The sequence below is a fragment of the Arvicola amphibius genome, chromosome 13 (genome assembly GCF_903992535.2).
Source record: "Arvicola amphibius chromosome 13, mArvAmp1.2, whole genome shotgun sequence".
NCBI classification, from domain to species: Eukaryota; Metazoa; Chordata; class Mammalia; order Rodentia; family Cricetidae; genus Arvicola; species Arvicola amphibius.
The window spans coordinates 50,203,473-50,227,845 of NC_052059.1; the positions used below are offsets into that span (position 1 = coordinate 50,203,473).

A 24,373-nucleotide genomic window follows, 5' to 3' on the forward strand; every position below is an offset into this window, starting at 1 on the left:
CAGGATGTGTAGGATTAGGGAAGTGGAATGTGCATGTGTGTGTGTGTGTGCGCGCGTGTGCACGTGTGTACACACATGCACGTGTATGTCCATGATGGAGAACAGATGGAAAAGTGAGACTGATGAAAGGGAAAGGGGGTTAAGGTCTTTGCACAGATGCAGGAGGATGACCTATGGCACAGGACCGCTGAAGGACCAGTATGAAAGCATTAGGAGTCTGGGACCCATGACATAACAAAGCCAGGCTTCCTAGCCAGGATTCTGGGAACTGAGTCAGTTCCAGTGAGGTCTCCTAGCAACTGGGGGAAGCCAGGGCCATGGCACTCCTAACACCCCAGGGAGTGAAGGAAGTCTTCCAGTTTCAGGTGAAGATGTGGGTTAGAGTCCTTTGCTCCAGTGGATGTAGTGGGGAGGGGGAGGTGTCCCAGCAAGGATCATAGACGCTGTCTTCTTGGGTGGCACTTCTAACATCTCCACACACCACCTCCCAGGGCACAATGGATGCTTGAGGCTGGAATTCTAGAGTCACCAGCCCTGAGTCTGGTGCAATGAATGCCTGAGGATGGAATTCTCGAGTCATAGCCTATTTGGGGGCTTAAAGGAAAGTCTAGGCTATGAACCAGTCCATCAGAGATGGGGGAGGAGAAGACAGTGCCTGCCAGCTGGTGCCGAGGGCCCCAACAGCCCTCTAAAGCTGTAACCCACATGTGAGGGAGGGCAAAGGGATTCTGACTGATGGGAGCTGCAGGGAAGGACTGCATCATATAGAGATATGTGGTAACAGAAACTGCCAGGGGTTAAGAACAGGGCTCTAGGCCATGAGGTCTGCCATTGATCTGCTTGGAGTTCCCCTAGCTGGAGCCTCCTCATCCTGCAGAGCAGACTCCTGTGTACGGCAGGTCTCTATATCTTCTCATTTCTTATTGTTATGGAAGTGGGTTTTATTTTCCTCTGAGACAGGGTTTCTCCGTGTAGCTTTGGAGTCTGTCCTGGAACTTGCTTCTGTAGACCAGGCTGGCCTTGAGCTCACAGAGATCTGCCTGTCTCTACTTCCCAAGAGCTGGAATTAAGAGCATGCACCACCACTGCCGGGCCTTGAAGTGACTCTTGCTTCTCCTCCTATACACCCGTTCTAGAAAGGCTATAGAAATACCACTGCGGGAGTTTACTCTGTCAGTCTTCTCAGTCTGCAGTAGAGCCTGGACACCCATCCAGCTAAACATCACCTCACTAAACCTCCTCTCTGCCAGCCATTTACACTCTAGTATGAATGTGTCCGGTTAGCTAGCTGAAGTCTCAAAGAGAAATTAACTTGTTTTAGGGGACAGAAAATGGGAACTATAATTTAAAACGAGGCTTGTTGGAGGTGCCCAAACCTGGGCCTGCACGGGCTAGTATCAGAACTCTCAAAGGAGTGCTAGTAAGAGTAAGTGGGGTTGGGAAGTCAGTTCAACTGGTCAAGGACTCTCCACATGAGCTCAAAGGACCTGACTGTGTCTGATCCCTAGAAAATACTTCATAGACGAGTGGTACCAAAGCTTTATAATGCCGATGATAGGGAAGCAGAGACAGGCCGCAAGCCCAGACCACTTGGCCAGTTCCAGGTCAGTGAGAGACCCTGTCTCAAAAACACGGGGACTATGAGTGATGACTGACTCCTGAGGCTGCCCTCTGCCTCCCACATACACACTCACACCTGTGTACCAACACACAGAGGACACTGACATGGGAGCACACCCACACATGTGTACCCCCACACATGGTGTACCAGATCAGATTTTTCCTCTCTCTCTCTCTCTCTCTCTCTCTCTCTCTCTCTCTCTCTCTCTCTCTCTCTCTCTCTCTCTCTCTCTCTCTCTTTCTGAGTTTTTTTTGGTTTTTTTGTTTTGTTTTTTTGTTAAGACAGGGTTTCTCTATGTAGTCTTGGCTGTCCTGGAACTCGCTCTGTAGACCAGGCTGGTCTCCAGCTCACAAAGATCCGCCTACCTCCTGAGTACTGGGATTAAAGGCGTGAGCCACCACCACTAACTCCAGGCTTTTACTTTTGGGCCACCAACCAGCTCCCAAATCACTACAGGGAGGTTTCTTGTTGGTTATAAATGCTCAGCCTAGCTTAAACTCATTTCTGGCTAGTTCTTTTTAACTTAAATTAATCTGTTTCTCTTTATCTACCTTTTGCATCAGGGCTTTTATTTTTTCTTTCTCTCTTGTCTCTATGTCTGTCTGACTGGCTGGCAGCTGTGTGGCTTCTGGCCCCAGGCATCTTCCTTGGTCTCTTGTTCTTCTTTTTGAGCCTAGAGTTCACCTCCTATTTTTTCACTCTGACGCTAACCCCACCTTCTCTTTCCCTGCCTAGCTATTGGCTGTTCAGCTTTTTATGCGACCAATCCAGATGCTGTAGGCAGGCAAAGTGAAACAGATGCAACACATTTTTACATAATTAAACACACACCCTTGCACTGTTAAACAAATGTAGCCTAAACGCGTTTCACGTGCTAGCAGTGGTGGTGCACACCTTTAATCCCAGCGCTCGGGAGGCAGAGACAGGCGGATCTCTGTGAGTTCAAGGCCAGCCTGGTCTACAGAGTGAGTTCCAGGATAGCCAAAGTTAAACTGAGAAACTCTGTCTCAAAAAACTAAACCAAAAAAACAAACAAAAAACAAAACAAAAACAAATGTAATAGCTTTTACACAGATAAAGTAATATTCTTAGCATAAACAAATGTAACACATCTTTGTCTAGTTAGAATAATATTCCACAACACATGAGAGCACACCCACACGTATGTACCTATACACACAGGAGCACATCCACACATGTGTACTGACACACACAAGAGCACATTCACACATGTGTGCCTATACACATATGGGAGCACATCTATACATGTATACCCACATACTTGGAAGTATACCTACACACATGGGAGCACACCCACACATTTGTACTGATACACATAGGGCCACGTCACACATATGTACCTATACACATGGGAGCACACCCATACACATGTACACACACACACACAGGAGCATACCCAGACACACACAAGAGCACACCTACACATGTGTACCAACATGTAGGAGACCACTCACACATGTGCACAAACACAAATGGGAGCACACCCACACATGTACCTACTACATGGGAACACACCCACACATGTGTACCTACACAAATGGGAGCACACCTTCACATGTACTGACACACATGGGAGCACATCTACACATGTGTACCAACACACACAGGGGCACACCCACACATGTGTACTGACACACTAGAGCAGACCCAAAAGAACAAGTTTCCAGGAAGGGGAAGGAACAGTTGTCTAGAAACCAAGGCTGATTCCTCCTTGGGGTCCCCACATTCCTGGTAGTTCTCAGGATTTTCCTGGGGCCCCACAACAGTGTCATGCCCAGTAATGACATTGTCTCCTTTCCCCGTAACACCCCCTGCAGAAACCCCAGGGGCGAGAGCACTTGCGGAGGCTCCTGAACTGGGAGGAGTTTGATGAGCTGAGGGATGCCCGCCGGAGCATCCTGCTGGACACCCTCTACGACAGCGTCATCTTTGCTGTGGGCAAAGGCTTCCCATGGGTCGAGGTGGTTCAGGTGGTCAAGTTCACAGAAGAGCTGCTCAAGGAGACCAAAGGTAAAGAGTGACACCAAGGGCAGGCACACGGGAGCTCCCAGGAGCCAGTGACCTCTTGAGAGGCACTGTGCTCAGAAGCAGCACAGCCCCGGGCCCTGGTCCCCATCCCTGATCTTTTTGGCTGCAAATCCTGCACCGCTTCACACTGTGCCCATGAACTAAGTGTGTCAGTCGCCTCCTTAGAGTCTTTCATGGACTCCCCCTTGCACCGTGGGACGGAAGGTTGTCCCCACAATGGGTTATGTTCCTCGGGAGGTGTCCCTTCTGCTGTGGACTGGTCACTGCAGAGCCATGATGGAAGCATTATGGCTTAATTACAAGCACAAAGCTGTATTTCCCACCATCATTCCTCCATGTGAATCACATCAGTGTATCTGAGTGGGTAGCTGTTCTTTCCTCCTATAGATGCTAATATTTTTTATTGATTTTTATTGAGCTCTACATTTTTCTCTGCTCCCCTCCCTGCCTCTCCCATCTTCCCTTCAACCCTTCCCCAAGGTCCCCATGCTCCCAATTTACTCAGGAGATCTTGTCTTTTTATTCTTCCCAGTTAGATTAGATCTATGCAAGTCTCTCTTAGTGTCCTCATTGTTGTCTAAGTTCATGGGGATTGAGGGTTGTAGGCTGGGTTTTTTTTTTTTGCTTTATATTTAAAAACCACCTATGGGTAAGTACATATGATAATTGTCTTTCTGTGTCTGGGTTACCTCACTCAAAATAATGTTTTCTAGCTCCATCCATTTTCCTGCAAAATTCAAGATGTCGTTATTTTTTTCTGCTGTGTAGTACTCCATTGTGTAAATGTACCACATTTTCCTTATCCATTCTTTGGTCGAGGGGCATTTAGGTTGTTTTCAGGTTCTGATTATGAAAAGCAAAGCTGCTATGAACTTAGTTGAGCACATGTCCTTGTGGCACGATTGAGCATCCTTTGGATGTATGCACAAAGTGGTATTATTACTGGGTCTTGAGGAAGGTTGTTCCTAATTTTCTGAGAAATTGCCACACTGACATCCAAAGGGGTTGTACCAGCTTGCATTCCCACCAGCAATGCAGAAGTGTTACCCTTTTCCCACATCCTCTCCAGAATAAGTTGTCATCAGTGTTTTTGATCGTGGCTATTCTTACAGGAGTAAGATGGAATCTCAGAGTTGTTTTAATTTGCGTTTCTCTGATGGCTAAGGATGTTGAGCATTTCCTTAAGTGTCTTTCAGCCATTTTAGATTCCTCTGTTGAGAGTTCTCTGTTTAGGTCTGTACTCCATTTTTTATTGGATAATTTGTTCTTTTGGTGACCAATTTCTTGAGTTCTTTGTATATTTTGGAGATCAGACCTCTGTCTGATGTGGGGTTAGTGAAGATCTTTTCCCATTCTGTAGGCTGTCATTTTGTCTTGTTGACCATGTCCTTTTCTTTACAGAAGCTTTTCAGTTTCAGGAGGTCCCATTTATTAATTGTTTCTCTCAGTGTCTGTGCTGCTGGGGTTCTATTTAGGAAGTGGTCTCCTGTGCCAATGCATTCAAGTGTACTCCCCACTTTCTCTTCTATAAGGTTCAGTGTGGCTGGCTTTATGTTGAGGTCTTTGATCCATTTGGACTTGAGTTTTGTGCATGGTGATAGATATGGGTCTATTTTCATTCTTCTACATGTTGATATCCAGTTATGCCAGAACCACTTGTTAAATATGTTTTCTTTTTTCCATTTGATATTTTTTGCTTCTTTGTCAAAAATCAGGTGTTCAAAGATGTGTGGATTGATATCCAGGTCTTCTATTCAGTTCCATTTGTCCTCCTGTCTGTTTTTATGTCAATACCAGGCTGTTTTCAGTACTGTAGCTCTGTAGTAGAGTTTAAAGTCAGGGATTGTGATGCCTCCAGAAGTTCTTTACATGGTACAGGAATGTTTTGGCTATCCTAAGTTTTTTACTTTTCCAAATGAAGTTGACTGTTCTTTCGAGGTCTATGAAGAATTTTGCTGGGATTTTGATGGCCATTGCGTTGAATCTGTAGATTGCATTTTTACTATGTTAATTTTGCCTACCCAAGAGCATGAGAGATCTTTCCACTTTCTGGTGTCTTCTTCAATTTCTTTCCTCAAAGATTTAAAGTTCTTGTCATACAAGTCTTCCACTTGTTTGGTTAGAGTTACTCTGAGATATTTTATGCTATTTGTGGCTATTGTGAAGGATGTTGTTTCTCTGATTTCTTCCCCAGCCCTTTTATTTTTTGTGTACAGGAGAGCTACTGATTTTTTTTTTAGTTAATCTTGTATCCTGCTACATTACTGAAAGTGTTTATGAGTTGTAGAAGTTCCTTGGTAGAATTTTTGGGATTACTTATGTAAACTATCATATCATCAGCAAACAGTGAGAGTTTGACTTCTTCTTTTCCAATTTGTATCCCCTTGATCTCCCTTTGGTGTCTTATTGTTCTAGCTAGGACCTCAAGAACTATATTGAATAGATATGGAGAGAGTGGACAACCTTGTCTTGTTCCTGATTTCAGTGGAATTGCTAGGAGTTTCTCTCCATTTAGTTTGATGTTGGCTGTTGGCTTGCTGTATATTGCCTTTATTATGTTTAGGTATGTTCCATATATCCCTGCTCTCTCCAAAAGCTTTATCATGAAGGGATATTGTATTTTGTCAAAAGCTTTTTCGGCATCTAATGAGATGATCATGTGATTTTTATTTTTCAGCTTGTTTATATGATGGATTACGTTGACAGATTTTTGTATGTTGAACCATCACTGCATCTCTGGGATCATGGTGGATGGTCATTCTGATGTGTTCTTGGATTCAATTTGCCAGTATTTTATTTAGTATTTTTGCATCAATGTTCATGTGTGAGATTGGTCTGTAATCCTCTTTCTTAGTAATGTCTTTCTGTGGTTTGGGTGTCAGGGTAATTGTAGCCTCATAAAAAGAGTTTGGCAATGTTCTTTCTGTTTCTATTGTGTGGAATAATTTGAGGAGTATTGGTATTAGTTCTTCCTTGAAAGTCTTGTAGAATTCTGAGCTGAAACCATCTGGTCCTAGTCTTTTTTTCGTTGGGAGACTTTTGATGACTGTTTCTATTTCTTCAGCAGTTATAGGTCTGTTTAATTGCTTGTCTGGTCTTGATTTAATTTTGGTAAGTAATATTTATTCAGAAAGTTGTCCATTTCCTTTAGGTTTTCCAATTTTGTGGAGTACAGGGTTTTGAAATATAACCTGATGATTCTCTGTATTTCCTCCATGTCTGTTATTATGTCCCCCTTTTCATTTCTGATTTTGTTAATTTGGATATTCTCTCTCTGCCTTTTGGTTAGTTTGGATAAAGGTTTGTTTGTTTTGTCTATTTTCTCAAAGAACCAACTCTTTGTCTCATTGATTCTTTGTATTGGTTTCTTTGTTTCTATTTGTTGATATCCACTCTCAATTTGATTATTTTCTGCCATATATTCTCTTAAGTGAGTTTGCTTCTTTTTGTTCTAAAGTTTTCAAATGTTCTGTTAACTCACTAGTAGGATTTTTCCAGCTTCTTTATGTAGGCGTTTAGTGCTATGAACTTGCCTCTTAACACTTGCCTCTTTCATTGCATCCCATAAATTTGGGTATGTTGTGGTCATTTTCATTGAATTTTAGAAAGTCTTTAATTTCTCCCTTTATTTCTTCCTTGACCCATCAATGATTCAGGTGAGCATTGTTTAATTTCCATGTGTTTGTGGGTTTTCTGGAATTAGTATTGCTGTTGACTTCTAATTTTAAAGCATGGTGATCTGATAAGGTACATTGGGTTATTCCAATTCTTTTTATTTGTTGAGGTTTGTTTTGTTACTGAGTATGTGGTCAATTTTTGAGAAGGGTCCATGAGGTGCTAAGAAGAAGGTATATTCTTTTCTGTTTGGATGGAATATTCTGTAGATGTCTGTTAAGTCCATTTGAGTCATAACATCTGTTAGTTCTCTTATTTCTTTGTTCATTTTTTGTCTGATTGGCCTTTCCAGTGGTGAGAGGGGAGTGTTGAAGTCTCCCACTATTAGTGTGTGGGGTTTAATGTATTATTTAAGTTTTAGAAGTGTTTCTTTTATATATGAGGGTGCCCTTGTATTTGGGGCATAGATGTTCAGTACTGAAATTTCCTCTTGATGGATTTTTCCTGTGACTAATATGAAATGACCTTCTTTGTCTCTTTTGACTGATTTTAGTTTGAAGTCTATTCTGGTTGATATTAGGATAGCTATACCCGCTTGTTTCTTAGGTCCATTTGATTGGTATATTTTTTCCTAACCCTTTACTCTGAGACAATGTCTGCCTTTGAGGTTAAGATGTGATTCTTGTGTGCAGAAGAAGGATGGATTCTGTTTTCATATCCAATCTGTTAGCCTGTGCCTTTTTATAGGTGAGTTGAGTCCATTTACATTAAGGAATACTAATGACCAGTGATTGCTATCTCCTGTTAATTTAGTTTTCATTGTTGGTGGTGTTAATTTGTGCATTTTTCCCTTCTTTGGGATTTGCTGCTATGAAACCATCCATTGTCTGTGTTTTTGTTGGTGTAGCCAACTTCTTGGGTTGGAGTTTTCCTTCAAGTATTTCATGGAGGGCTGGGTTTGTGGCTAGATACTGGTGAAATCTAGATTTGTCATGGAATATCTTGTTTTATCCTTCTATGGTGATTGACAGTTTTGCTGGGGATAGTAGTCTGGGCTGTCATCTGTGGTCTCTAAATGTCTGCATAACACTTGACCACGACATTCTGGGTTTCATTGTCTCCAATGAGAAGTCAGGTGTAATTCTGATAGGTCTACCTTTATATGTTACTTGGACATTTTCTTTTGCAGCTCTTAATATTCTTTCTTTACTCTGTATGTTTAGTGTTTTGATTATTATGTCACAAGAGCACTTTTTATTTGGGTCCAGTCTATTTGGTGTTCTGTAAGCTTCTTGTATCTTCATAGGCATATCTTTCTTTAGGTTGGGAAAGTTTTCTTCTATAATTTTGTTAAATATATTTTCTGTGCTTTTGAGTTGAACTTCTCCTTCTTCTATACCTATTATTCTTAGATTTGGCCTTTTCGTGGTGTCCCATATTTCCTGGATATTTTGTGTTAAGATTTTGCTTGATTTAATGTTTTCTTTAACTGATGAGTCTATTTCCTCTATTGTATCTTCAGCGCTTGAGATTTTTCTCTTCCATCTCTTGTATTCTGCTTATTCTGCTGTTCATGCTTGCGTTTGTGGTTCCTGATCATTTTCTCATGATTTCTCAGAATTTCTATAATTCCCTCAGCTTGTGGTGTCTTTATTGTCTCTATTTCAGTTTTCAAGTCCTGAATAGTTTCTTTCATATGTTTGATTTTTTTCCCCTTGGTTTTCTTTAAGTGATTTGCTGATGTCTTCTAATTTTTTGCTTGTCTTTTCCTCTTTTTTTTTTTAAGGGAATTTCTCATTTCCTCTTTGTTTCAAACATTCTCTTGAAGTATTTTTAGGTCATTTTCTTCTGCTTCATCTATATTTGGTTGTTCAGGTCTTGCTGTTGTAGGGTCTTTAGGTTTTACTGGTGTTATGTTGCTCTTTGTGGTGTTGCATGTGTTCTTACCTTTACTACTCATCTAGGTGTGGTTGGGGCTGTCTGAGATTCTGTTGAAAAATCTTCTAGATGCCAGTGAATCCAAAGCTCAGATGGTTGTTCCTCATGGTACAGTCAGTGTCACAGTTCTAGTTACCCAATTGGTTACTCTGTGTTCCTGGAGACAGCTCAGTGCTCCTGTGCTTTGCTCTGCTCCCTTGGAGTTTGCTGTCTCAGGCCTACTTTGGCCTAGGTTGCCTGCTTTGCCCTGTTTCTGTAAATCCTGGTTTGGATCCCCTCCTGCAGAAGTCCCTGGCTTGGAGTTGGACCTGGAAAGGTTTCTAGCTCTGGTCTACTGCTTTGGATGTCCCAGGCTCCAGTGTGCTTGGACCCACAGAGGACCTGCTTACTCCCTCAGAGGTCCCATACTCATGCTCAGACCTGCAGAGGTTTCAGGTTTCTGCTTATTCCCTTTGATGTCCCAGACCAATGCCCAGACCCACAGAGGTCCTGGCTCAAACCTACTCCCTCTGAGGTCCCAGACTCACGCATGGCCCCACTGAGATCTCTGGTTCCTGCCTATTCCCTCAGAGGTCCCAGGTTCTCTCACGCCCAGACTGGCAGAGGTCCTGGCTCAGGCCTAATTCCTGTAAGGTCCTATACTCATGCCCAGACCCACCGGGGTTCTGGCTTAGATCTACTCCCTTGAAGGTCCCAGATTCACATCCAGACCCTCACTGGTCTCTGGCTTTGGCTCACTTGCTCAGCGGTTACTCCCCTGTACTTGTTCCGGTGGAGATCACTGACTCTGAATCTGGTTGCTGTCTCAATCCTGATCCCCCAGTGTCCTGGGACTGTTTTGGCTCCAGGGACTGAATTTGCTCCTGGCTTCTGCTCCCGGTGGAGCTTGTCAATGCTAATATTTTTGAAATTTTTTTATGTCTTGAGATAAACCAGACAAATGTTCTCCACTCTATTATCCTCCCTCCAGTGCCATGGTTTGATGTTGTTTCTTGGGCACAGAAATCGCCCTATGCACCCTACGATTTGGATCAGGTGGAACTGGCAGTCCAATAGCAGTGCCCTTGCATAAACATTTTTTTCTCTTCCACATACTTACTCTTGAAGCAGTTGGTTAACGCATTAGCTTCTTCACGCCAACCCGCCTTCATTTATTAGGAGCTCCTGGAGTCTCACCAGCAGAGGGAACACCAATGTAGACAGAGGGTGTGTTTGCAAACTCTGGCTTTGTCTCTGCACCCCCTTGGCCAGTCACACTGCTGGAGGTTCTGTCAAATGCACTGGGCTAAGTGAAAAGATAATGGTCCAGAATAAGGCGCCAGGACAAGGCATTGTGTATCTTCCCTTCATCTGCAGATGGGCTCAGGTTATGGGTCAGCAGAAAAGAAGCCCAGGAAATCTGGGAGTGCCTTCTAATCCAGCTGCTGTAGGCCATGACCTCTCCTGGCACACACGCACACAAGCACCTATCTGCATGAGTGACAGAGCTGTGCACTGTCCTGATGAGGGCACTCCTACCCTGCATCCTGCCCCAACCCCTCCTAGGTACATCACACCTATGACAGTCACTGGCACAGGACGCAGTTGGTGGGGGCCACAGGCCAACACCATCAGAGTTTCTGTTCCGGCTGATATCCACGTTGGCTGCCACTCTTCTTGGCAGGTGGCTTCCCTGGGGTGCTTTGTTGTGGCTAACCTAGGCTAAGGACGGTTGTATTTTGTTTGCACGACAGATGAGGACATTGGCAGGCAGTGTTTAAGGAGGGGTTGTGTTTGCACAACAGTGATTCAGAGCCTTGCCAGGATGGCTGCCAGCTCAGCTTATCTCCTTGCCCAATCGAACCCAGCACTGGGAGGGAAATGGCAGCCCTTTATTCAAAAGCATAAGCTGATTTCGTCCTGGAAAAGGGGCTCCCAGGATCTTCTGGCCTCAATTCCAGGCTCTGTACTTGGCACCTTCTTGGGTCAGCCTCCGGGAAGGCTGGGAAACTCACATCCAGCTGGCCTAGGGTGAGATCACCAGCCATAGGGTCAAGGGGCAGGGTTCTTCCAGTCTCCCACATCCTGGTTGGGAGAGAATGGCAGGAAAGGGCAGGCTTTATGTCCTGTACCCAAGCCATAGGGAACTCGGGAGAAAAGAGGGAACCTAGCATACGGCTGCTCAGGAAGCCATGGCAGGAAGGAAGGGATGAAGGGGGTTGAGGCAGCCTGAGCTACCTTTGTTTCACTCTGCAGCCCCTGCCCTCTACTTGCCTGGAGGACTCTTCCCAGTCAGCTCCCTACTTCCACATCTTGTCACCATGACAATGTGGACACATGAAGTTGGAAGACACCCCTGCCCGATTGCCTGGCCACAAAATCCTGGTGCCAAGCAGGAAGGCATCCTGGAGGAGCAGCTAATAGAAGCAGAGCAGAGGGTGTCATGATCCTGGCATCCGTAGTTCCACCCATGCCACTCCCGATTCTCCAGGAAATGTCACTGGGCCACCACAGGGTGGGAAGGCAGCCACATGCCTGTCCCCAGCAGCCCAGACCTGGAGTAAGCAATGAGTCACCAGGCTACCCGGCATGGCTCTGCCACCCAGGGTACTCATGGCCATGGAGGAGTTCTGTACCCTCACCACCACCCCCTGCAGCACCCCAGTCCAGCAAAGCAGAGAGCAGGTGACAGACTGAGCAGGGGTACCCTCAGACCAAGCCAGGATGGAGACGTTAGAGCAAGGTTCTTTGCCAAAGTTTCCTCCAAGGCTGTTGGTGGAGATACAGAATGTTTTTTGGGACAAACTGGCAACTCTCACTTTAGAGTTTCCCCTGGGTGAATATGATGTCTCGGGCCACCCTTCAAAGTGCCATAGGTACCAAGAGTCGGCCACATACACACACCTGCTTCCTTACCGTTCTGGAGGCTGCAAGTCCAGGAAGAGTTGTTGGCAGGCTTGCTTGTTCCTAAGACTGCTCTCGTTGGTCTCTAGCTGCCACCACCCTCCCCCCATGTCCTCACGTGGTCCCCTTCTGTCCATGCCCACTACATCTCACTTAAGGCCCCACTAAGACTACACGACTTCATTTAAACCCCCAACTATTTTAAAGGCCTTATTGCTCCCCCCCCCAAAAAAAAAACATTCTAAGGTCTCTGGAGGTGGTTAGGTGTCCAGTGCATAAATTTGAAGAAGCCAGGTGTGGTGACATATGTCTATCTTCTCAGAACTTGGGAGACTGAGACAGAAGCCATCCTGTACTATACCACAAGAGTCCATATTAAAAGAAAACGAACAGTTCAGGGTGGGTGAGGGTGGGGTACAACTCAACCAGTATGCAGAGTGAGGTCACAGCTAACTATGTCAACAAGCCTGCCACAGATGCGTTCTCCTTCCCTGGCCAGACTGTCTATCCTGCCAAAGGTGGCTAGGAGAAGTCTAGCCTTCCCTGTGGCATCAATAATCTCCCCTATGGTCTGGTATGAACATAGTGTTTCAAAGGTGAGATTCCTAAGCATGCTCCTAGGGTAAGTGAGTTCAGGATTTGAAACCAGGACTCTGTCTGACTCAGAATCCACACCCCGCTTGGTGACTTTGCATTTTGATCAGGGACTCAGGTCTACACCTGGGGTGTAGGCAGGCCTGAGAGGTAGAGAGGTAGCTGAGAGAGGCCCCTACCTCAAGTGGGATAGGAAGCTGGCATGCAGGAAGAAGCACCTCGGAGGGCCAGGTAAGCTGCCCGGAAGTGCCGTCCTAACTGGGTCACCTTGAGCCTGAGCCTGGGGACTGATCCCAGCCACGAGCAGGAGGGCTCCAGTGGGGTTCGTGTCTCAGCCCAGACTAAGAGAGTAACCTGGGTCTGCCAGCTGTCGATGCCACCTATGAACGAATGTCAGTCCTCCATCTCTTGACTGTGACTGCCATCTTATTCCTGTCCTTCCTCAGCCAGTTGAGTCCCTAGCATCCCAGGAAAAGGTGTAGTATAAAGTAGCTGGTTGGCAGGCTGGGTACAGAGTCAGGTCTCTGACATTGGAGGATTATTTGGTTGCTTCCATCTCAGGCAGGGGGACAGTTAAAATGATGGGGTTGCAGAGTCACGGCTCCCTAAACTGTGGTACACTGCTGAGCATGGCTCCCAGCACCCACTGTAGCCCAATATGACTCTGAGGACTGTCAGCTCCATGGTAATCCTCACATCTTCTTAGAGTGAAAAGGGACCCAGGAGATCACCTGATCTACCCCTAGCTCATCCAACAACACATGTTAGAATCCTCGGGTACCCATGTCCCACATCATACATCAGACACTAAGTGACTATCAAGAAACAGGATGACGGTCACCATCCAGTACTCAGGGCCCTAAAGTGGTACCCCACCCCTAGAGAGCCAGATAGATTCCATATTATCCCCAGGGAGGTGCTTAAGATCTAAGGAGATCTAAGGAGAAAGGAGAGGGTGAACACACAAAAACACATTGTTTATTGCTATGGGAAGCCCTAGATAGTCACTGTCTTCAGACCTGACGAGGCAAAATTTTTATTGGCTCCATTTTCCAGATGAAAGCACTGATTTCTAGAAGGAGTCACCTGTACAAGCAAGGACATGCTGTGACCAGGTGTGAACGACATCTCCGTGAGTCCTCAGCCTGGGCTCTCACGGATTCACTGAGCTCCTCTGTGGAGAAGCCAAACTCTGAGCTCAGCTCCCAGTGTCAAAGACTGGGCTCAGTAGGGAACTCACAGGGACTGCCAGCCAAGGAGGCGGGGATCAGTGAAAGGCTGTCACTCCAATCTGGAAGCCCAGGGCAGAGGGGAAGTCTCAGCCTGGCAGTCTGGAAAGATCTTGGTGGTCCTTCTCCAGGGGTTTTGGAATCAGACACCCCCACTCTCCTGTGCCTGCAGTGCCACTGGCCTCTGCAGAAGGGGGACTTCCTGTGGGGACATCTTGCTCTAAAGAGAAAGGGAGCCAGCATCCCAGAGACCCAGAGACCCAGAGATAGACAGGGGACATGGAAACAGTGCCAGGCAAAGGTGGGAAAATCTCACAGCTGTCATCTCAAAGTGTTGTGTGTCCCTGGCTATTGGTCAGCAGGGCAGACATAGCACACACACTCAGGGCAACAGAAGAAAGGTGTCTCCTGCCCCAGCCTAGACCTTCCTTTCCTCAGGAACTGTGGCCAGCTATGTTCAGAGACACTTCTGACCACAAGAAGCCACAGGGCCAAGGGAAAAGAAATAGAAATATCTCCCTTCCCCAGGTTAGGAGTTGAAACAAACTCCAGGACCAGGCCCTCGTCCCTTGGCTGGGACAGGTTCTAGTCTTTTTCTGGACCTCAGTTATCCACCTTTATAACAAGAACCTTTGGTCTAGAGAGATGATCTACCACCTAAGAGATTTGAAAAGCATTGCATTTGCTCCACCTTGTTGATGGTAGGACTGAGCTCATTAGCATATTTGGGCTGCTCGGTATCCTTGCATGGGTTTATTTTCAAGGTCCTTGGCTCAGACCATGCATCTTTGATATAGTACCTAATGCAGAATAGCCTTTAGAAATCTGAGAGCGTTGAAGTCCTTTTTCATCCATGTCTAAGGGTTTACAAAGAGATCTTGAAGCCACTTGGAGACAAGAGACTGGTGCTGAATCTGCAAGAGGCCAGTGCTGTATTCGGACTCTGCCATTCATCCGCTCTGCATCCCTGAGCAAATCTCTCAGCCTCTCTCTGAGACTCAGTGTGCCCTGTGGATAAATAAGGATGAGCCTCCCTGAGCTGAGAGGGGTTTGGGAACCCAAGGGGCACAGGGGCATGTGGCACAATACTTTTGGATCCTCCAATCCTGAGGTGAACGCCGTCTTGGTAGTCACTACAGAGGTTCCCGGATGCTGGGGAACACAGAAGGGAGCTTGATGGAGATCGCAGGCCTGGCTTCTTGCTCAGGCACTAAGAAAGTCACATTGTCAGGTTGTGTCCTGGCTTGACTCCTCTGCCTTGGATCCAAAACAAGGCAACCAGACCATCTTGTCGGAGACACCTAGGTCACCCGGTGCCCATGGAGAGATCAGCCCCTCCTCACGGTTTCCATGTCCTCTGCACCCTCAGATCAGGCTCATCTCCTGCGCTGCTATGGAGATGCCAGCACCCCCTTCCAGGTCTTTTTTGCCCAGTGCTGGAGCAAGCAAGCATCTTGTGTTGCCATCGGCAGATCCTCCCCCACACCCCTCTTCCATCATTCCTCTCCTCCTCCACGCTGCTCCTCCTCACAGGTGTGGGCCTCCAGGGGTTTGGGGACAGACTTCAGGAAGTTCCCAGTGGCCAATGCAAATGAAGGCCACTCCCTGTTATTGAAGAGCAGTGTGCAGGCCCAGCTCTGCCTGCCTCTATTAGAGACTTCTGCTTAATCCCTCCGTGCTGAGTCACTGGGACGCAGGGAGCAGAGTGTGCAGCTCATGGCAGCCGCAGCGAGGGACAAGGTCTGCTGAGCCCAGGCAGCATCTCTGGTAGAGTTCAAATTCAGCCAGTTGACCAGTCTGACTGATCAAATTCTTCCCATTGACCCAGGCAAAGGCTGCACTAGTATTTCCTTATCTGTCAAGAAAGCCATACAACAAATTGTGGGAAGATGGGGATGTGACTGGGACTCACCGATGTCGTGTGTGACTGCTGGGGATGCAGAGGATGGGATGGCCTTGGAGAAAGCAGCAGACATGGCTGCCCACATAGAGGGACAGGTTCCCCACCCTGTGCACCACCAGGCCAAGTCAGGCTGCACGCAGAACAGAGTACCTTCTGGCAGGTTCACTGCGAGGACCCTAGAGGAGTCCTGACGGGTCCCCTCGTGACTGTCCACACTCAGGCCTGCAGGCCAGCATTAACGGACAGAAACAATGTCTTCCTGGTGGTCCCTCTAGTTGGCTGCCATCTCAGTCCAAAGCCTGCTCAACCTCTTGCTTCTTGTTTTTGCTTCCCTACCCCCAAGGGTTATCTTGGAGAAACATAAGGTTTTTATGCTACAGGAACCCCTTCCTGCCTTTTCTTCAGCACCCATCCATCCTCTATCCAGCCCCTCTGGACTCCCCGTCTTTCTCATCCTGGGCCCCGCACGCACCGTAGGTTCTTATCCATGCATCCTCTGTTCTTGCTTAGGTCATTGTAGCATACCTGTGCCCTCATCTTTGCCTGCACCTGCTCCCAAGGCCAAGACTGCCTATTCCACATCACGTTCAACCACTACCACCCCCTCCAAAAGCAGAATCTGCCAATATGCCTAGAAATATGAGCAGCCCAGACCCACGCATATGCAGAAAAGGCCCCAGCAGTGGGTAGGTCACCCAGAAGTGAATGCAGAGGGTGGAGGCTCTGCATGTATTCCTGCTGGTTGTCCTTCGTCCTGCTTGGTAGCCCATGCTGGGATCCCATGGTCCTGATCCCAGATACAAGGAAGAAATGCTAAAAGCAACCCTGCCCTGGGAACCAGTCTTCATCTTCTGATGTAGATGGGGCATGACTGTGTGTGGAGGGAGCTATCTGCATCCCAGAAAGTTCCTAAGGATTCTAAAGTGTAGGCCTGAGAGGCACAGGCGGGGGTTCCCACTGGGCCTAGTCTTTCCTTTCCACTAACCGGGATGTATGTGACGCTCAAGAAACTCAGACGAAGAAAGTTTAATGTTAAGGATGAGGGCCATTGGTAGAGCTTGGTCAGAGCTCAGATAGTTTTTGTTGCATTGAAAGTGCTTCTCTCTGACTCATTGGGAGTTTTGATAAACCAACGTGCAAGAGATAGGAATCTAGTCCCATTCTGTACGTGGCTTCCTAGATTTGTCAGCACTGTTGGCTGAAGAAGTTGTCTTTTCGCCAATGTATCCTTTCAGAATCTTTTGTTCTAGCTGCATGGGTTTCTGCCTGGGTCCTCAGTCTATCCTGTTTCTGTCTCATGTGGTTCTTGTGGAGTTAAAGTCATACATGTGCAGAGGACATGAAAATGGAAACAATACTGACTAGGGGGCAGATGGAGAAAGGGATGAGGGGGGAAGGTCATAGAGTATGGGGGTTATTTAAGGTGCATTATGAACTTGCATGAAAATAGCCTTATGTAGCTCAGTATAATAAGATTTTTAAAGGGAAAGAAGAAAGAAGACAAAGTGTGTGTGCGTCAAAGGAGCTCAAGAGAGTGGCAAGGCGGGAATCTGAATGATGTTAGGATTTGAACATGTAGTATCTTCTACAGGTTTTTATTTTGAGTACTTAGTACCTGGCCCTCTTTTGTAGGCTGTGGTGCCTCTAGGAGGAACAGATTGGGTGGAAGTGGTCATGAGGAGAGAGCCTTTGAGGGGACACCTGCCTCTGGGTCCATTCTCAGCTTGCTTCCCAAGCCTCCACCATATGTGACAGCCTCGGCAACAATACTCACACACCACTGACTGTCCCACTCCATCATTCCCTTCCCACTCTGCGGAACTCAAGCTGTGAGCCCAAGGGCAATGGACAGAGGTGACACAGCAGAGTCAATGGGGAAAATACCAGCCCAGGAGGGCACAGCAAGAGGGAGCTGGGCTGGCTTCTGGACCCAGGCCGGTAGCAGATGAGAGACCAAGTTGCTCCTCAGAGTGCAGATTCTCCCTTCATTGTGTTCCCCGGGGATGCTGCTGTTATTCATCAGCTGTCCTTGCAGTAGAGGAGTCTTCCCTACTCAGACACCCAGCTCTGCCAAGAATAGGGCAGCAAGGGACACTAGGCGTTTTTACAGTCACTGTTCCCAAGGTGCTGCCAAGAACCTCTGGTTGGTGAACCAGACCTGCACCTGCTCCCAGACAGTCCTCCAAATGCGCCATTCTCTCCATCATGGCCTGTTGCTCCTTCTCACAGCCATCCCGCTCCCACCCCAAGAACCCGTTTCTGCTCACCTCCAGCCTGCTACTCAGATGCTCCAAAATGTCTCGTGCTGAAACCAAAGCCCATGGGTCCCTCCCATCTGCTTGCTGCCTACTTTTCCACCAACAGTTGCCCTGCTCTCTCTCTCCGTCCTAAACTGACCGTCCCGTCCCTGCCTAGCTCTGTCCCTTTTAGCCAGAACTAAGCCACTTGCGCAACCCCCTTCTGCTCAGAGAGCTCCCCTCTGAGTGCTCCTCTGACCCAATTCTGTTCTTCCTTGTTGAAGAACATGGTGATGGCTTCTCCTACCCACACTTCATGGGCAGGGATGTGTCTTTTGTGATGGTGCTACAAGCACCCAACACAGCGCCTCCTCGAAGGACAGACAGTGGCTGCTCATAGACTCAACAACAGTTGACAGATTCACCTTGTGAAAGGGGAAGGGAGGGAGCTCAGAAAGGAAAGCAAGACAGGATGGGGATGCAGGGATGGAGGAAGACAGGAGGGAGGAGGGAGTCATAGAAAGAGGGAGGAGGGAAGAAGACTTTTCTCAAATGGCTAGCACAACTCTTCCACCCCTGTAGCATCTGTGCCTTGCTTCCCTGTAGCTCTAGCAGAGGTGGATGAGTATTTTAGCTCACAGGATCCTCCAACAAGACTTTGAAGTAAATGTATGCAGTCCTCAACTTTACATTCAAATCAAAGATGCCCCAGCTAGGGTGGGACAGAGTGTCTTGGGCCTCCAAGTCAGGGCCTTCCCCAGAGACAGAGACATAATTCTCAGCGCTGAGTCTATTCTACTCTGAATGAAGGGGTCTGCCTGGGCCAGGCTTCAGCCTATAGCCAGCTCCCTTCCCCACTCACCAGCAGAGACCAGACATTAAGAGTTTCAATCTGAAATGTTCCCTAAAGACTCGTGTTTGGACTCACTTTCCAGTGAGTCCTGTGGACTCTTTAGGCAATGGGGCTAAGGTACTAAGCTTGTACCTCTGAAGGTGGACTCCAATGCCCGTCCAAGCCTTGGTCACTATCTGCTTCCTGGTTCACTATCACATGACTCGCATCTGCCTCAGACAGAAACTGCCAGAGATAGAGCCTCTCTACCTGGCCTTCCATGTCTTCCTCACTGTGACAGATGGAAAGACAAGACATTCTTCCTTTCAGTTGATTCTATTGGGCTTGGTCACAGTCACATAGATGTAAAAACACACCAGACAATCTCCCCAGCATGTTTTAAGGAGGCTTTTGGCAAAACAGGGCCCTGTCTACCTGCTGTTTCTAAGGCAACATTGTCTCATCTCCTGGTCCTCAGAGTGAGGAGATGACGGTCAGTATTCCCACATAGAGCAACAGAGCCTTTTGGGAGCACACAGTGAGTGAGGACCTAAGGTGGGGGGGGGGCTTTCAGCACCACCCTCCTGGCAGAGCCAAGTCACCCCCTGTAGGAGATTGGGGAGGGCAGAAGTGAGGATTCATCTAAAGCAGGGAAATAAGGAAGAGCTATGCAGAGGAGTCACTCCGACTTCAGGAAAAAGCCAGACTCTGGCGTCATGCACTTGATTTTTGTGGCCACTAACCAACGTGGATTCTAAGTGTATGCAGCCCAGTAGTCTCCTGTGAAGGAGGGCAGGAGAGCTATAAGCAAGTTCAGGGTTTAGTCGTAGTGCCGTGAGAACCAGTTCTCCTGACTGTAGGAGGACCATGTCCTTAAGTCATATCTTGACCTGCTGCCCAGGACCTGCACAGCCTTCTGCCATGACTCTTTGGGTACCAATTCCTGTGTCAGGTTCCAGCAGCCTGGATGGAGGTCTGCCTCCATCCATTGCCCTGAGGATTCATTACCTAGAGGGTTCAGTCATGGGAAGGGACAGGAGAGAATGTTCCCTCTCTGAGGAGTGACATCCTTGGTGCGGTTCTCGTAGCTCACTCTCTATGTGAGGTCAACACTATTTGTCCAACTCTGTCTCAAGTCCCCAGTATAAAGGTTACCTGGATACATATTCAGTCACTTTCTTTCGCACAAACAGCAGAAACCCCTTGGTACTCCCTTTTCCCCTTCCTGAGGAATCTGAAGTTGAAGCAAGTCAGAACAGAGTTGAAAGACAGAAGGATGGAACAGTCCTATAGGGAAAATGCCATAAATACAACTTACTGCAGAAGATCAGTCCTGGGCTTCCTGGAAACCAAGATAAAGTGGGAAATGAGATGCACCCCTGAGCTCTTGGGAGCTAATGAGTGGCTGGAGAAGCAGAGTCGGGATACAGGTTCTGAGGTTGGACCCAGGTTCACAGTTCAATTTATACTCTGTTCCCTATGCCTCTGTATTTCCAGGCTGCTCCATCACGGAGGCTGTGACAGTCCTAGGGAACAAGCTCCGAGATTATCAGAAGCAGTTCAACGTCACCCACCTGCTGGCCCTCTGTGACTACTTCCACAACACCTTCATCCGACACTATCGACTCTACCAGTATGTCCTGAGCCAGGACCAGGAAGTCAACCTGACAGTTGCTCACGTGCAAATGTGTGCGCCGCCCCAGCCCCTACCACTGACAGATGGCACAGATCGGGATGTGTGGAGTCACGAGCAGCAGGTGGCTGAACTGAGCACAGCGGAGGCACAGAAGCGCACAAACATGTTAATGCTGAAGGAGACGCTGAGCCTGGAGCAGGCACACAGGCTGCAGGAGGCCTTTGGGGTCGAGGAGGCTCCAGCACAGATGCAGCCCCGTCCGACCTTGAGGAGGGAGGTGAGGCTCTGCCTGGCTAGCCCCAGGATCTCTGAGACACAGCAGACTAGACTAACACACAGGCCTCCTTCCCTGTCTGCCCTGGTAGTGGGGACAGAGTCTCACATGGGCATCTAGCATCTCCCACAGACTTTGCATGCACATCCTTGAACAGCATCCCGGCAGAGTAGAAACACATGTCCCCATTTTCGTGATGACAATAATGAGGTTAAAGAACGTCATTTGCCTCACGTTATGAAGGTACTGTGAAGTAGAGTTCACAGTTGGTAGAGGCCTGCAGACCCTGAAGTCAGAGTTTTTCCCTCTGTGTCATTAACTGGGGATGGATTCCACTGAGAGAGTCACAAAGGGAACATGGACCTTTGAGCTGCTGGGGAATGTCCCAGTGCCCTTTGTCTGCAATCAGAGCCGTCCTCATGGAGACCCAGGGTGCAGACAGCTCAGGGAAGTTGTGTGAGCGGCTGGCTCAGAGAAGACTGGAAGGGCTGAGTGTGTGTGTGTGTGACTGTGTGTGTGTGTGTGTGTGTGTGTGTGAGAGAGAGAGCGAGCGAGAGAGAGAGAGAGAGACAGAGAGAGAGAGAGACAGACAGAGAGACAGACAGAGAGAGAGACAGAGAGAGACAGAGAGAGAGACAGAGACAGAGAGACAAAGAGACAGAGAGAAGAGCACTTGCATAGACACAGCAGGAGAGGTAGTTGCAAGATTGTATCAAAGGGGTTCTGGTTGTTGTTTGGTTAGTTTTGGCTTCTGGTGTGTCGCCCAAACAAAGTGTTCCTCCGAAGATCAAAATGATATTTGAGAAACTGCTAAGATAATAACCCAGCAGTTTGGATGATACTCATTCAGGGTTAAGGCTCCTGATACATAGTAACAGGACAGGACATGCTAAGTACATTAAAACATCTCAAGTAGGCATTCAGGCATGGTGGTGTACACCTACTACTCAGGAGCTGATGGTAGGAGGATCAAGAGTTCAAGACCACCCTTAACTACATGAGCTGTCACAAAACAACAACAGACATTCAATAGGGGTCCAGGAAGCTTAGTGACAGCTTGTCTCCAGTCTTTAAAAGACCGTGCTCTAGGATACTGTGGTGTCTGTAGGCTAGGGCAGGAGAGGGCTGCTGAACACCAGCTCCTGTTCCACCATACCTCTCAGCTCCCCTTTAATCTTCCATGGGGCTCTCCAACAAAGCTTGAGAGCCCTGGCAGTAAGCCCAAGAAAGACATTCAACAACCATCACCACAGGGAAAATGAGCATCTTTGTAGCATTCAGTCCTTCTCTAAAGATCTGGGGAAGAACATGAATTTTGTATTGAAATAACATCCAAGGAATATTCTGGAGTAAACTGCATACTAGATTTTAAGTGTGTTTTACAAACTATATATCCCAATGTTTATCTCTCATCACTCCCAGATATCATGCATAACTTCTCTGTCATAGCTCCAGGATACTATAGGGTCAGGAATGTGAAGGGAGTCACTGTATGTCCTGCTAAGATGGCAAATGGGAGTTGAACTCATATTCTTCTGTTGCGGACTGGTCCAAAGTTAACCCCATTCTCTAAAGCCCTGCCTGTCCCCTCCAATGAAGTTACCAGGACTGTGCGATGTAAGGACAGTCGGGAGGTGGGAGGAGCTCACTATGGCCATGTGGAGCATGACTTGGCCCTGGCCTCTGGTCTCAGAACCATGTGAGGGACAAATGACACACACAAGGAGATTGCTACCCAGGACTTGGCGGGGGAAGGGAGAGAGCTGGTATACGTAGGCGGTGACGTCCACAGAGGAGGGCCACCACTTTGGGGAGCCACAGCTGTCGGTGGGAGGATGGGCTTTGGCTGTCCTCCAAGCACGCTCACGGGTATGTGTCCTGCAGGCTCTGGAGCGTCTGGTCAGTGAGGCCATCCACATCCAGATAGCATGCCTGAAGGAGCTTCTGCAGTACGAGATCCAGGCAGCCTTTGACATCCTGGACCTGAGGCTGCAGAAGAAGACACTGAGCCTCAGTGCTCCTCCACCCCCACTTCCCTGTATCACCGCTGGCCAGGCAGCCCTAGAGGACTCTCCTAAGGCCATTAAAGCCAATAAAGGAAAGAAAGGCAAAGCTAAGAAGTAGGAGGCTGGTGACTACTGCCCAAGGACCCGTGAGAGAAGCAGCATGGACATGCTCGGCATAGACCAGAGGCTCCTAGTGATTAAAAGAACCAAAGCCACTCTCATGCTGTCTCTGTCTTGGAAACCACGGTATGATGGGAGAGGGTAGCTGCTTGGCTAGGCCAGACCTTTCTTTCAGTGGGACCACAGAGGTCTCCTGAGCAGAACACGCACTGGGTTTTTCCTTCCCTGGATGTACGAGTGGTGTAAGGTCTTACAGAGCATGTCGGGAGAGAGATGGAGCAATGTCAGGTAGGTCAGCCTCCCAGAGACAGAGTTAAAGAAAGGAGAGCTGGCGCTCAGGGCTCTGGATCTGGGCTCTTTCCCTGGGGCACTGTGCCCTCAATCAGACATCTACCCAAGCTTTCTGCTACTGGTTTGACAGGGGCGATGGCACACCTCCTGAGTAGACCAGCAGCCCAGCCAGGTTCGTCCAACCGAGCACCCATCAAGCCAGCCTGGAGGGGTCTGGTTCTGCAAAGCTGGGCAGGAAAAGGTAGTGCTTGTGGTCCTCAGCTGACAAAGCAGTGGCAGAATCTGTCTACCCTCTGGGACTCCCTTCTTGGAAGGGGCGGGATCCCACTAGAGATTCAACCACACATGGTGCGCAGAGCTGGGGCTGTCACCCTGTTCAGAGCATGCTTGCCTAGCATGTATGAGGCCCGGGGGTTGATTCCTAACAGTATATAAACTGGGTATGGTGGTACACACCTGCAACCCCATCTTTTGAGAGGTAGGGGCAGAAGAGCCAGAAGTTCAAGGTCAACCTTGGCTACATAGAGGTCAATTTTGGATATATGAGATCCTGTCGCAAAAAAAAAAAAAATGTGATGGATGGATAAAAATATCCTCTCTCTGTCCCTTGAGTCTGAGAGGTACAAGAGTCATCTCAAGGGCAAGCGCTCCTCACTATGGCCTCCAGTGAGCCAACACCCCCATCACAACAACATGGGCGAGAGCCGCAGCACTCTGCATCTCTCTGCAGCACTGCATTGCTTTGCATCGCTCTGCATCTCTCTGCATCGCTCTGCATTGCTCTGCATTGCTCTGCCTTGTTCTGCACTGGAAACTGCTGCCTGTAGGAGTTTCGGGCTCAGGGGGGAAACTGGCATGCCCACCCCTGGCTGACTTCTACAGCAGAGTTAGTGCCAGTATTTGTGAGTGGGGTTCTAGGGTAGGAGAAACTCCTACTGCCTCTCAGACCTTTCTGGACCTATGATCAGAGCAAATAGAGGGCTGAGGTGTTAGATAACAGCAAGGTCCCTGAGCTGCTGGGAAGCGGGGCCAAATGGGATTTTCCAGCACGGGTGGGTGGACTTTAAGCTGACCATAGACTGAGAGCATCTCCTCTGAGCCCCAGACACATGCCAAGCTGTGAAGAGCCTGAGGAAAGAGCTGCC

At 48.0% G+C, this 24,373-nt stretch overlaps 1 protein-coding gene across 1 annotated transcript; it reads left to right on the forward strand.

Annotated features, from left to right (window-relative positions):
• Positions 1-317: 317 nt before the first annotated feature.
• Positions 318-22,935, forward strand: C13H8orf74 (chromosome 13 C8orf74 homolog). The gene is made up of 4 exons (XM_038309599.1): positions 318-365; positions 3,460-3,652; positions 20,399-20,814; positions 22,696-22,935. The coding sequence occupies exons 1-4, from the start codon at positions 318-320 to the stop codon at positions 22,933-22,935; spliced, it is 897 nt and encodes a 298-aa protein (XP_038165527.1).
• The last annotated feature ends 1,438 nt before the right edge of the window (positions 22,936-24,373 follow it).

Bases quoted from the DNA above. Each gene is read 5' to 3' on its own strand.
- C13H8orf74 (XM_038309599.1), top strand. From the start codon at position 318: ATGGCACTCCTAACACCCCAGGGAGTGAAGGAAGTCTTCCAGTTTCAG. The intron at 3,653-20,398 runs GTAAAGAGTGAC...CTGTATTTCCAG, and splicing joins GCTGCTCAAGGAGACCAAAG to GCTGCTCCATCACGGAGGCT. The intron at 20,815-22,695 runs GTGAGGCTCTGC...TGTGTCCTGCAG, and splicing joins GTCCGACCTTGAGGAGGGAG to GCTCTGGAGCGTCTGGTCAG.